Source organism: Anguilla anguilla, chromosome 9 (assembly GCF_013347855.1).
Source record: "Anguilla anguilla isolate fAngAng1 chromosome 9, fAngAng1.pri, whole genome shotgun sequence".
Lineage (NCBI taxonomy): Eukaryota > Metazoa > Chordata > Actinopteri > Anguilliformes > Anguillidae > Anguilla > Anguilla anguilla.
Window position 1 is genome coordinate 34,559,305 of NC_049209.1, and position 13,441 is coordinate 34,572,745.

General features: G+C 50.9%; 1 protein-coding gene across 1 annotated transcript in view; it reads left to right on the forward strand.

Moving 5' to 3' along the window:
* The window catches only part of slc23a1 (solute carrier family 23 member 1), an 11,350-nt gene extending 6,514 nt beyond the window's left edge, over positions 1–4,836 (forward strand). The window contains exons 7-14 of the mRNA XM_035432873.1: positions 94–214; positions 1,283–1,439; positions 1,544–1,691; positions 2,141–2,246; positions 2,645–2,774; positions 3,340–3,483; positions 3,810–3,905; positions 4,415–4,836. Coding sequence (XP_035288764.1) covers positions 94–214; positions 1,283–1,439; positions 1,544–1,691; positions 2,141–2,246; positions 2,645–2,774; positions 3,340–3,483; positions 3,810–3,905; positions 4,415–4,683 — 1,171 coding nt within the window. The 3' untranslated portion in view covers positions 4,684–4,836. The remainder of the gene's footprint in view (positions 1–93; positions 215–1,282; positions 1,440–1,543; positions 1,692–2,140; positions 2,247–2,644; positions 2,775–3,339; positions 3,484–3,809; positions 3,906–4,414) is intronic.
* Positions 4,837–13,441: the final 8,605 nt, after the last annotated feature.

A 13,441-nucleotide genomic window follows, 5' to 3' on the forward strand; every position in this document is an offset into this window, starting at 1 on the left:
GTTGTTGTTCACCATACCAGACCATATGATTTTAGGCTCTCATGCTGCTACATGCTGTAGACTCTATGTGTTAATGCATTCCTTCCCTCCCAGGTGTGTGTTCCTCATCGTGCTGTTCGCTCAGTACCTGCGCAACTGGGCTGTCCCACTCCCCACCTACAAATGGCAGGAGGGCTGCACCACCACCAAGGTCCAGATCTTCAAGCTGTTCCCGGTCAGAACCGACCCACCCCCCTTTCCCATGGAAACCACCCCCACTCCCACACAACACTCCTGGCTGTCTCAATCTTTCCCCCTCTTCCTCTGTGTTCTCTCTATTTCTCTCCTCTCTCTCTTTTCTGCTCCCTCTCCCTATTCTGCACTTTTTCTCTTTTTTCCGCTTTCTTTCTCTCTCTCTCTCTCACCCTTTCTCTGTTCTACTCTTTCTCTCTCTCTCCTATAGTACACACAGGAGCTATCCTATTCTACTCCACCCCCCGTCTCTCTCAACACACTTTTCTCTTGCCAACTTGTACTCTCTTTCCCTCTCTCTTTTTTTAAACTGACACATTCCTGTAGGGTCTACAGTACATGTACATGTAGATTTTTAACCTCAAGTTGAGTGGCACATTGGACTCAAGCCCCCAGAAAGCTCTATGTCTGTAGGCCTTTCTCCACCCCCCCCCCACCTCTTTGAGGCACATTTTATGGTCCATTCTGAGGGAAATCAAGTGACCTATGATATGAGCTCTATCGAAGCTGCAGTGTGGGGCAGTAAACTGGCCTCTCTGGCAGGAACTCAGTACAGGTCTCCAGGTATCATGGCCTGATAATCAGCATCAGGTGACCATGACCATCGCATATTTCACAGTCTCACGCACCCAGTAATGTGAAACACGGCAGCGCTCTACTGTACGTGTGTGTGCTCCGTTAACATCTCGCCTTAACGTCTTCATCTGTTATTTAAAAAAAAAATCTCTCTCTCTCCCTCCCTCTATCTCCCCTCTCTCTCTCTCTCCCTCCCTCTATCCCCCCTCTCTCTCTGCCTCTCTCTCTCTCTCCCCCTCCCTCTATCCCCCCTCTCTCTCTCCCTCCCTCTATCCCCCTCTCTCTCTGCCTCTCTCTCTCCCCCTCCCTCTATCCCCCCTCTCTCTCTCCCTCCCTCTATCCCCCCTCTCTCTGTCTCTCTCCCTCTATCCCCCCTCTCTCTCTCCCCCTCCCTCTATCCTCTCTCTCTCTATCCCCCCTCTCTCTCCCTACCCCCCCTCTCTCCCTCTCACCCTCTCCCACTCTCTCTCTGTAGATCATCATAGCGATCATGGTGGTCTGGCTGGTGTGCTACGTGCTCACGCTAACAGACCTGCTGCCCCGGGACCCCAGTCAGTACGGACACAAGGCGCGCACTGACGCTCGGGGGGACATCATGTCTCTGGCTCCCTGGTTCCGCCTGCCGTACCCCTGTAAGACCCCAGTGCACCCTGGGAAAACACTACACCTCACTGCCCCTCACTGCATCATGGGAAATATCCTGACGGAGTTCATTTGTTGGGTCGCCCTCGTCCAGGTCAGTGGGGGTTGCCCATGGTGACGGTCGCCGGGGTGCTGGGGATGTTCAGCGCCACCCTGGCGGGCATTGTGGAGTCGATTGGGGATTACTACGCCTGCGCCCGTCTCTCGGGGGCTCCACCACCCCCCATCCACGCCATCAACAGGTGGGTGCCACCAGGGTACATGCATTGGGGTACATGTCAGTTAAGACTCCTGTTTTTGGTTGTGAGGTGACATCATGGTGAGAATGTTCCCGAAAAAAACAGTTTTGGAATCTTTTTATTGTTCCGTGGGGGAGTGATTCCAAGGGCCTGACAGTGTTACAGGTAACACCCCCTGATTGTTATCAGGAAGTAACGTAATGGGGGGTTATGTATCAATAAGAATTTGAGAATATTCAGAATTTAAGTATTGAATTGTCATAGTCATTGAACATTGGTATGTTCCAAGATCTCTCCCGCAGTGCATTCCCAAATGAAAAATAGCGTTCAAGGCACCAGCGCAAACTCACGCAAACGTTGAGCGTTTGCTCGGGCGTGCTCTGTGTGTGGTTAGCTGGGCCTGCAGTTTGGCTGGCAGCGCTGGACTCACTCGTGTGCTGCCACTGCTGCAGGGGTATCTTCACGGAGGGCATCTGCTGCATTATCGCAGGGCTGCTCGGCACGGGGAACGGCTCCACCTCCTCCAGCCCCAACATCGGGGTGCTGGGCATCACCAAGGTAACGGTCACCTGCGGAGACGCCGGGCTAGGACAGCGCTAGCGGCGCCCTCTCAGGATACTCTGAAATGAACCCGGTGTGGGAGTTGACGCCACGCGCAGACGATTACACAGCGCGTGCTAATGCGCCAAGAAACTGATCAGAACGACGTGCTGTCGTAAGGCCTGTCTGTGTAACAGATCATTAACAGCAATATCTGTCTCGTGATCTGCCTTTTTTCAGCCGCTGTCATTGAAAGTCAGTTTGCTCTCATATCTCCGTGAACTGTGGACCGGTCTTTCATTCGCTGTTGCTGCGCTGTTGTGCTGTAAAACCGTCGCGCGGTACGCGTCGTACGTGCGTGCGCGCATTCTATAGCATTGAGTGTCATCGTGGCGGTGTCGCGTTTCCTTCTCTAGGTAGGCAGCCGGAGAGTTGTCCAGTATGGCGCTGGCTTCATGTTGCTCCTAGGGACCGTGGGGAAATTCACCGCCCTGTTTGCCTCTCTTCCCGATCCCATTCTTGGCGGAATGTTCTGCACCTTGTTTGGTGAGGAACCAAACTGTTGTTAGTAAAGCCTGTGGTAGTATTAGATCACAGCCACTAGGGGGTGGTAAGTGAACACATGGTTCACTACAGAGCTTGGCCGTGTCCGAATCAGTGCACTTGCCCACTATTGAGTATACAAGTTGTATACAACTTGTGTTCAGCTTAGTGTGCTGGTAAGTGAACACAAGTTGTATACAGGTAAGTGTGCTGATTTGGACATGGCCGTATAGCTGATGTGTATTCAGGGTAAAAAGCATTTTGCTGTGTTCTGAATGTTTACTCCAAATGGCTGACAGTTTATCAGTGCCTGTAATTAAATGAACTTTCCTTTTTTATTTTATCAAACAGTTTTCCTAAATACAGTCCTGACCATTTCATAATGTAACAGAATCTGTCCTCATGAACATGATTTTCAAATTCAATATTATTTTGCCGAACGTGTGTGTCTATAAATGAAGAATTCTTGAATAAAATTTCAGCACATATTGAATCCACATGACCTCAGCAACAGTGGCATGACCCGGCACCTGCGTTCCCTCATACGTGTATCTGGCGCCCCCTACAGGAATGATCACAGCAGTGGGGCTGTCCAACCTGCAGAATGTGGACCTGAACTCCTCCAGGAACCTATTTGTCCTGGGATTCTCCATGTTCTCCGGCCTCATGCTGCCAAACTACCTGGATGCACACCCAGGTAGCATTCGCACAGGTGAGGTGACCACACCCCCTTTTACCTGTGAGGAGACATGCTAAACAGGCTAATGAGGGCACAACAACAGCAAATAAGGACATAAACTAACCAGCTAGCTAGTGAAAAATACACTGAACACCCCATAAGGTCATACAAAGAATACATAATTAAGACATGAACTAACCAGCTAATGAGATGGGCAACAAAAAAGTAATACCAACAATAAAGGAATCAGGACTGTTCACTGATATATGAATTTAATTGGTTGTGATGGGGTTACTGTTGTGAATATGACAATGGTGATGAAGATGATGATGATGGTAATGTGCTGTGGTTGCACTCAGGAGTTCCTGAGCTGGACCAAATCATCACTGTGCTGCTGACCACGGAGATGTTTGTGGGGGGATTCCTTGCGTTTGTGCTGGATAACACCATTCCTGGTACGCGGCGTCTGATTGGTCTGTTTATAACAACATAATCAGACCGTGATGTAGATTGAGTGCATAGACCAGTAATGAAAATGAAAATATCAGCTATGAAAACAGCATGCATTCTTCATCTCTCTATGTGAGAGAGAATAAGACTCTGTTCGAGTCATCACTGATTGGACAAAATAAATTCCCAGGGACCTGTAGAGCACTCTGGTTTTAGGCCTGGCAGGGCAAGTATGCTGTATACAAGAGTACAATGTTACTGTACCACTGTACTAACAGTTTGTGTGTGTGTGTTTGTGTATGTATGTTTGTGTGTGTGCGGGTGCATGTGTATGTGTGCGTGTGTGGGTGTGTGTATGATGCCTCTGTTTGTGTGTGTGTGTGTGTGTGTGTGTGTGCATACATGTATGTGTTGTGTGTGTGTGTGTGTGTGTGCATACATGTATGTGTTGTGTGTGTGTGTGTGTGTGTGTGTGTGCATACATGTATGTGTTGTGTGTGTGTGTCCTGAGCAGGCAGCAGAAAGGAGCGGGGTCTGCTGGAGTGGACCGCGGGCCACTCCTCCAGCAGCTCGGTGGACATGCACACCTACGACTTTCCCCTCGGCATGAGCTGGGTGCTGAAGTCCCGCTGCCTGCGCTACCTTCCCATCAGCCCTAGCTTCCAGGGCTTCTCCCTGCACAGGAGGAAGTGCAGAGCACAGAGCACGGAGCAGGAAGAGAAGCCGAGCTCAGAGAACCCAGAACCAGACACCACAGTTGTTCTGGCCTCTACTGAAGTATAACAACAACAAAAAAAATGTAGTTTCTCCTTTCAGAAGACTACTTTTTTTACCAGGAAATTTTTTTTCAAAGTTTATTACTTTTTCTTTACCCACCCCAACCCACTGTGTAAATTATCGTATTATTTATTATTTCAAATAATACCAATGATTTTATTGATGATATTATAAATTATTTGTATTTTTCATAATTAATTTAAAAAAAATTAAATACAGATAAATAAAACAAGATGCTGTTTTTGTGTTTTTTTTATGTATACTGTTAGCAAAGTCAAGTTCTCTTTCATTTCCCCCCTGGGCAGAAGATCAGCCTTCTGTCCCAGTCCCTCAAAATCTGAATGGAGTCAGATTTGGTTGTGAGGGCGCCAGCTGCTGGAGGTTGTGTTTAAGAACTGAGGTATTCTACACCGCCATGAAATAAAAGAAGACTCAGCTAGTTGCATTAATATGAATAAATATTTATTTTCTGTGTAAAAAAATTCACAAGTGATCATACAATTTGAAAAAAGCATACTTTACTTGTCTTTGAACCATGATGGATTCTTTAAAAGGATGAAAATATATATTTTTTTTTATCTCTGTCAATATATGCCACATTGTACAAATATATTAGTCATTGCCCTATACATATATTTAATTTAATCAATATATTTGAAAAGTATAACTTATATAACAGGTTTATCAATTGTACAACTTTGACATTTTAAAAAAGTACTTTAAAAAAGTTATATTTTCACATTTTATATTTATTCAGATTTTTCTTAAGGGACTGATAAATATAATAATAATAATAATAATAATAATAATAATAATAATAATAATAATAATTTGGTGAATAATGGGCTTTCCAGATTTAGACCAACTTGTTAAACATGCCTTGTGGGACTTCAGCATGTTAAGAAAATACAAGACATAGAAATTATTTTTCAGAAAAATTTGCTGGGAGGTATGACATTTACTGTATACAATTCAGTGACTTCCAATGACCTGGACATGTTAAAATTGGGATTCTGTGAGTATTCTCAATTTGTCACAGAGATTCTAAAAGTTTGGAATCAAAGGAAAACAAGCAATTAACTTTGTATGACAAGTAAATTTAAACCAAAAGCATTTTCAGCTAACATCTATAAACAATGCAACAACAAGCAATGGTGAGGGTAAAAGTGAATAAGGAAAGCAAAACCGTGCCAATGCTCAAATTTAGACTCCAAATGATCAAAGTACACACCGCAATCAAGTAAGCGTGTATGCTTTACCTAAACTAGAACACAAACAACGTTTTTCGTGTTCAGGTGCCGTATAGTTTGTTTGTTTATATATAGCATACATGGCATGACATGTATATAAATTTCCCAGACATTGTTGTTATCTACAAAAATATGAATAAAAATGATATGTGACTTCAGCAGCAGTTGTTGTTGTAATGACAGCCAGAGCTCCTAAATTAGAGCAGTTTATCCGAGAGACGTGCAAAGACGTCTCCCAACAAACCCGTCCTCCGTTGTGTTGACCGTTAAGAAGGTGAGAGTTGATTTTTTTAAAGTTGCTCTCTGCACAGCTTCCCACAGTACATCTGATTCGTTGCATGTTCTCACCCTGGTGAAGGTGAAAGTGGAAAGATTGATAAAAAAAAATATAAATCGTGATCTGGCACACAAACCCTCAGTTAAGAAAAATAAAGGCTGAAGGAGATGAAAGGCAGCGGCAGAGCGGTCCTGCAGGGCAGACGCACTAATGATTGGATTACACAGCTATTTCAGATACGCGACATACTAAGCCCGTCTCTATTTCAGAACATTTTTAGACCCCCCCCGTGAAAATGCTAGGCCCCCTAAGAAAGCAGAGGGGGGAGGGGGGTTCAGTTTGGAGCAGATACCCAGCCAATGAGCAGTCACCACTGAGGGAATGTGGGACCATCTCTTCAAGGAAGCTTTGATGGAGCGGCAGGTGGTTTTGGGATCCAACCCTTGGGGTCACTGAGTTGTTTTGGTGCGGGCAAAGGGGGAGGGTGGTTCAGGGCCCCTGGGGCATGGAGAGCATGGAGTAAGGCAGATACTGGGGGGGGTAAATGCCCGGGCTGGGCAGGTACGGGTACGGACAGGGGTTGATGGAGGGCGGGTACATGGCTTGCGGCGGGACGAGAACCTCCATGTACTGGCCACTTTCGGGGTCGAACAGCACCTTGCGCCGGGGCTGGGCCGGCATCTCCACATAGAAGCATGTCCCCGTCTCCGGGTCCAGGAGCAACCGGCGTGGGTTCTGCCCAAACAGCAGGGCGCCACCCCCCGGCAGGTACGGCACCTTGCCTGTCCCCGCCTCCGGGCCCTCGAGCTCTGGGGCGAAGGGAGCGAGGGGTCCCCCGGGGCCGCAGGGGTACGGCGCCTGGGCGTCCGGGGGGGGTCTGTGTGGCGAGCGGCTCCGGCCTCGTTCCGGCTTGCCCCATGCCAGCTCAGAGGGCTCGGGAGGGGGGTTCTGCAGCGTCCCGTGGCCATCTCTGCCCTGGTCCGGCAGGGGGTGCTGGGTGTCCTTGGGGCGGGGCAGCAGCAGTGGGGCGGGGCAGGTACGTAGGGCAGAGGTCTGCATGGGGTTGGGGTTTTTGCCATTAAATGAGGCTGCTTGGTAGCTCAGAGACCCATGGGGGTGGAGAGGGGGTGGGGTTTGTGCGCGGTGACTGTCCTTGGCGCGAGACTGCACTGGACACACAGATGATGGGGGATAACGGTCTTGGCTCCTGGTTGCGGGCAGGCCGAAGTTCTCTCGCAGGCCCCCAGTCGGAGCACCTTCTGAGGGGCAGCAGGTGAGGTCGTGCCTGGGCATCTTGTAGCTGGGCGTAGCGGTGGCTGTAGGAAGGCGTGAGCGGGTAGGGGCTGCCGCCCCCGCGGTGGGGGCCTGCTGCTGATTGTACGGCGACACCGCGGCCCCTCCCCTCACTCTCTGTGGCTGCTCTTTGTAGCCGGACATTGGAGCCGTCAGATAGCTGGGCGTGGTCATCACTTCCGTCAGCCGCTGGCTGTAGCCGGCGGTCACCGTGGGTTTTTTGGCGGATGTCCCCTTTGCCAGCGGTTTCTGTACGACGGGCGGCACTCTCGCTTCACGCACGCCCACTTCTGGAACAGCGGGGGCGGCGATCGCGGGAGCCGTTTCCCCGGCTCCGCCCGGTGGCTTCTGGGCTGAGAGCCGTGGGGGCGCCGCCGTGTTGTTCCCAGGGTGCCGTTCTCCTGACGCGCCGCTGAAGCTGAACGGCGAACTGTAGGTGCTCTTCACCAGCTTCCTCATGTCTCTGACTCTGTGCAAGGGCGCGGCCGTTTGGCCTCTCCGGCTGTCTTCCCTGCTCCCCGCCTCCCCTCCTCCCCCCGGCATCTCTCTGGCCTCCAGAACCACGCCAGAGAGAGGCCTGACAGCCTCCACCGCCGCCGCCACCCCGATTTCCCCGACATTTTTGGGCAAACATTCGCCGCTCGCTCTCTTCTCCTCCCGTGTCCAGGGCGCCAGAGCTGTTTGAGGCGGCTCGGGTGGCAAGTGGCTCCCAGTGCTCAGTTGTTTGCCGTTTCTTGGCGACGCCTGGCATTTCCCTTCTGCCCTGCCGGCTGCTCCGGCCCACGTGCTGGCTTCGCTCCCAGCGCTGGCTTTTGCCGAGTCACCGGAGCGTTGCTCTCTCCCTCCGGCTTTGCTGCCTGCCAGCTGGGTCTCCAGCCCAGCGGGATTCTCTCTCCGGGACAGCTGGGTTTTTGACCTCCCCGTACCCCTGCTGTGAGGTTCGCCAGGCCTGCCCCCACAGCCCTGAAGGGCACCGAGGCTGTGTTCATCCAGCGGCTCCTGGTGGGATTTGGTGCTGAAGCTCCCGTGCTGGTGGACCGGGCCCCCCTGTGGATCCGGCTCCGCTGGGCAAGGAGGAACCTCCTGGGACAAGCTGCGGCCCAAGCGTATGCCAGGGGGCAACTTACCCACTCTGGTTTTGGGAATCTCTCTGGCGGGACAGCACTGGGAGACATCCTCCTCCTCGGGCTTCTGCTGTTGAATCTTCAGCTCGAACTGCATCTTCTTGGACAGGACATTTTTGATAAGGCTGGAGGCCATCTTGGTCCTACTGGAGGTTTCATCCAGGGAGAGGGACTTCTGAAGCCTCTGTTTCCTGTTGCTGTGGGGAGATTCGGGACTAGCTTCGTGCGACCCCCCCAGTATTGTGGCTGGGGTGCTGTACTGGCGGCAGAGCAGGGCTTTGAGATGCCCCTGGCATTGTGGGGGGGTCCCAGCCCCAAACCCCCCACTCGCAGCAGCCAGTGACTCCTCGGTGCTGCACCTCCTCAGATGAATTTGCCTCTTAGGGACCGTCTTAGGCCCCACCCCCCTGCCTGCCTCCTCCCCCCTGCTCTCCAGTGCCACGTCCACACATTCGAACCCGCCGGCCCCGAAGCCCTCGCCGTCGTTGTGGTTGTCATGAGTGTCCGCCGACCGCAGGTGCGAGAGGCCGTCCTCATCGCTGTCCGACTCGGCGGAGACGTCCAGCTCGGCGTACCAGGTGCTGGCGGCGGAGGCGGAGTTCTCGTCGGCGGAGGCCTGCGAGCCGTCGGCGGAGGGCCGGCCGCTGGAGTCGCGCACGTCCAGGTAGTCCAGTGGCGGGGGCGGGGGGGTGGAGAGGCTCCCGAAGGCCGGGTCAGCGAGATGCTTCACCTGGGCGACCGCGTCGTCCGGCTCCGTCCCCATGCTGGAGGTCTCGCTCGTGTGGCCGGCGTCGCCGGGTTTCTGGGGTAACGGATTCGGTTTCCTGGGCCCTGGTCGGCTCCCCTGCCGTGAGTCCTGACCCCCGCCGGGGCGGCTCTGCTGCTCCTGCTGCTGCTCCTGCTGCTGGTCCTGCTGCTGCTCCTGCTGCCGCTGCTGGGTCGCTGGGAGACGTTCGGAATAACAGCGCTCCGACATTCCCCACCGTCTTTCTCCGGCTCTGAGCCCAGCGCTCCGGCTCGCCCTCGCTTTTCTATTCCTGGCCTGTGAGTGACAGCCCCCGTCCGTTCCCTCCTGCAATTGGCCGCTCCTGCGCTCTCCTGGCCCCGCCCCCTCCCACCCCCCTCCCGCACCCCCTGCCCCCATCCCGGCCAGCTGTCGTACGCCCTGCTGACAGGCTTCCAGTCAGCGGGGCTTTCCCCCTGCTGTTTCCAGAGCGTTGCCAGGCTGCTGGCCCGTCACGCCCTTTTCGGGTGTTATTACAATCAGCATGGAGGTGAACCAGGGCTGTAGTGGGGTGGGGTGGGGGGGGGTATGGACCTGAACTCACTGTGCTCTAGAGCACTGGTGAGTTTGCACCAACCAGCCCCGGTACCGGTCAGGAAAGGGGGCTGTGTGGCTAGGGTCTGCTGGATTTGTTAATGCTGGAGAATTCCATGTTCATATTATGGTTTGTATCTTGGGTCTGGTGAGACAGGGAGTAACCCATGGTATGACCTTTGGGAGATGTGTCTATCACCCTGGGATTAGGTGGCAGATCATTGACCTTCCTTTCAAGACATTACATTATGATCACATAGCAGACACTCCAGAGTCTGTAGCAGACATGCCCATCACCTGTACTTTATCCAGAGTGACATACAGGTGATGGGCTGTCACTCCAACTCTCTGGTAAGTATCAGGTCTGTTCTGTTGGGTTTTGGTGACAGAACTACATCCTTGGGCTCACCAGAGATGGAGCTGTCTTTGAGTTTGGGTGAGAAGCCAGTGGCTGTGTACAGAGGTATTGGCTACAGCCCTAGTGCTGGAACAGAGAGCATTTTTCCTTGAGGGTAATGAGAGGGTATTTCTGGGGGCTCAGGGGAGGGGCTTAATTTCAAATCCTGGAAAGTATCGCCGTAATCGCTCGGCTGATTGGAGCACAGGGCCGTGTGGAAGGAGCTGGACGAGCCGCTGGCCGGGTCGTGTTGTGGCAGGTAGTCACTGACCCTCCGTCCAGGTGAGAGACCCGCAGGTGGAGCTGCTGTGGAGTGCTGGTGACTCATGGTCGCCCTCTACAGGTGACACACAGAGCTTGTCCACTTTGACCCTTTAAGGTAGGGGTCCTCAATCTTATCCAGAAAGGGTCAGTGTGGGTGCAGGCTTTTGTTCCAGCCAGGCAGTAACACACCTGATTCTACTAATCAAGGTCCTTAGCAAAGACTCTAGTGGTTGATTAGTAGAATCAAGTGTGTTACTGCTTGGTTGGATAGAAAGCCTGCACCCACACTGGCCCTTTCTGGATTACAGGATGAGGATCCCTGCTTTAAGGTGTGAGATCACACATATGTGATTATAATGTTCTAGAACTGAACATTCTAATGCTGATGTAATAATCACTACTGGTAACTGAAAACAATGGGGTTTTTTAGAACACCAAGTTAGAATTTTGAAAAAACATTCCAAAAAACCTGAAGAGGTAATCTGCCTCCTTTTCCTCAGACCAAACTCTCCATGGCTTCTGCACAGGATCTGGGTGGATGATCCAGACTAGTGGGTTGAGAGGGCAGTGGATCACGGGACACTAGACAGAGACCAGATCTAAATTTCTATTAATCACCTCCAATGGCAAAGTACACTAATGTCTGCAGAGCAAGTCACCACATTATTACCTAATAATTACTTTTTGTAGACAAAATTTACCAAGGATCGAACTGGAGATTATGAGGATGGGTCATTTTGATCTTTTTTATATGGGGCTTTTATGGTTTAACTTTTTCAGGGTCTTTCTGTTAAAATGACCACATAGAATTCAAGGTAGTTTGTTGATAACTGGGTGAACAAAACATAACAAGATTTTGTGTGTAAATGCTGCCACGAGACAGTCAAGTTGCTAGAAAAGTTTGCAACACAGCAATATGCACAAATGAATTTATACTTGAATCAAACCCTTACAGCAAACCTGAGAAAAATAAGAATGCTAAGAAGAATGAGAAATGAATCAATAGAAATGCTTAATTTACCATTAGTGATCATACTATATATGATGTTATGTTGCATTATAATTGCAATAACATGATAATCATCATATTGTTATATTAAATATTCAAAATCCTGGATCTGGCATCAAATAATTAGCAAATAATACCACAAACTTCTTGGCCACATGAAAACCTATTGTGAAAATAATTTTTTCATGATCTAATTCAAATAAAGATACACTCTGGGTCAACTGGTGTAGCTAAAGTATAATAAATTTAAAAAATATTTCCCTATTTTTTTGTTGCTGTTGTGAAGTCTCAGTTCAGCACACTGTTCATACCTAGCATAGCTATGTGCATGAAAACAAAATACATTTGGCCAGCTGAAATACATTTGGCCACATTTGGGCTTGTCCTGGTTGATCTGGGCAGGAATGTCTGCCGTCTGAAAAGAGAGAGAGAGAGAGAGAGGCTGAGAGAGAGAGAGACCTTTAGCCGCTTTTCCACCGCATGGTACCGCATGGTCGACTCTTCTCGCTTTTGGTACCAGATACTTTGTTTTCCACTGCAGATAGTACCCCTGTCAATGTAGCTGGTCGTCATTAGCGATGCCTCATCAAGCGCGTTGCTCTGAGCAATCAGTGGTCTGCAGCGTTTTCATGTCACCTTTTGGTATCGCCTCAGCTTGCTTGGAACCTCGATGGAGGTGATACCAAAAAAAGTACCAGATACCAGGTACTATCCACAACTTTTGCCCGATGGAAAACCAAAAAAGTTGAGTAGAGTCGAGTCGAGCTGAGCCGGTACCATGCGGTGGAAAAGCAGCTATAGAGGGAGCGATAGAGAGAGGGTGAGAGTAAGAGATAGAGTTATTGTCATGCAAAGCACAAGTTCCTGGGGTGGTTGGCATCCATCAGGGGTTCTGTGACCCCTCACCCAGTCTGACGGCTTGGCCAGACCCAGTCTCGCATGGCACAGCATCCCCATCTGAACAAGAGCAACTCCAGCAAAGGCTAGAGGCAGTCATCTTACAATACACAGGGGGGACACCCTGTGGGAACCGGTTTCAAAAGAAGAAAAGAGGGCACAACCCTCCCCCCTCTCCCCCTCTCTTCCCTCTTCCATAACAGTGACCCCGCCCCCCCACCACACAACCCACCATCAGTGCCCCCCCATTCCAGTGCACCCCAGCCTAATCAGAAATTTTGACCTAATTTTTTTAACTGCCCCCATGCTTTGGCACTGGGGACCCCCTGGCACCGGCCTAGAGTGAGAGATGGAGTGGGGAGTTATAGTTAGCAGCAGGTGCTGACCTGGTGGGGGCGGGGGGGGCAGGAATCTAGCGCAGGGGGGGTGCAGCGCGGTCACGAGGCCAGCTAAATTTAGCCGTCCCCCAGCCCCTTCTGTTATCGCGGGGCGATAGCAACGGGGCCCAGAGGAACGGCAGAGGGGGCGCGGGGACGCGAAACAGGCACTGCGCTTAGCACCGGTGTCACCTGACCACCGAGCGGGAATCTACGCTCACAGACTAATCAATCCCAGCTGGCCGCCGAGAATGTGTCAGCATTGCAAACGCGCACTTGTGTGTGTGTGTGTGTGTGTCTGTGTGTGCGTGTGTGTGTATAATGTGTGTGTGTGGGTGTGTATAATGTGTGTGTGTGTGTGTGTGTGTGTGTATGTCTGTGTGTGTTAGTCACTCAATGTAACAGATTTGAGCAGAAACCATGAGCAGACAGTGCTGTATACACACACCATGTTCTCCTTGTGTCCAAGTATTCTGAATGCACTGCATACAGGGCACTGCATATATATATATCCTAGAATCAATGATTGATCACATGCACTGCAAAGTCCCCTCGGTG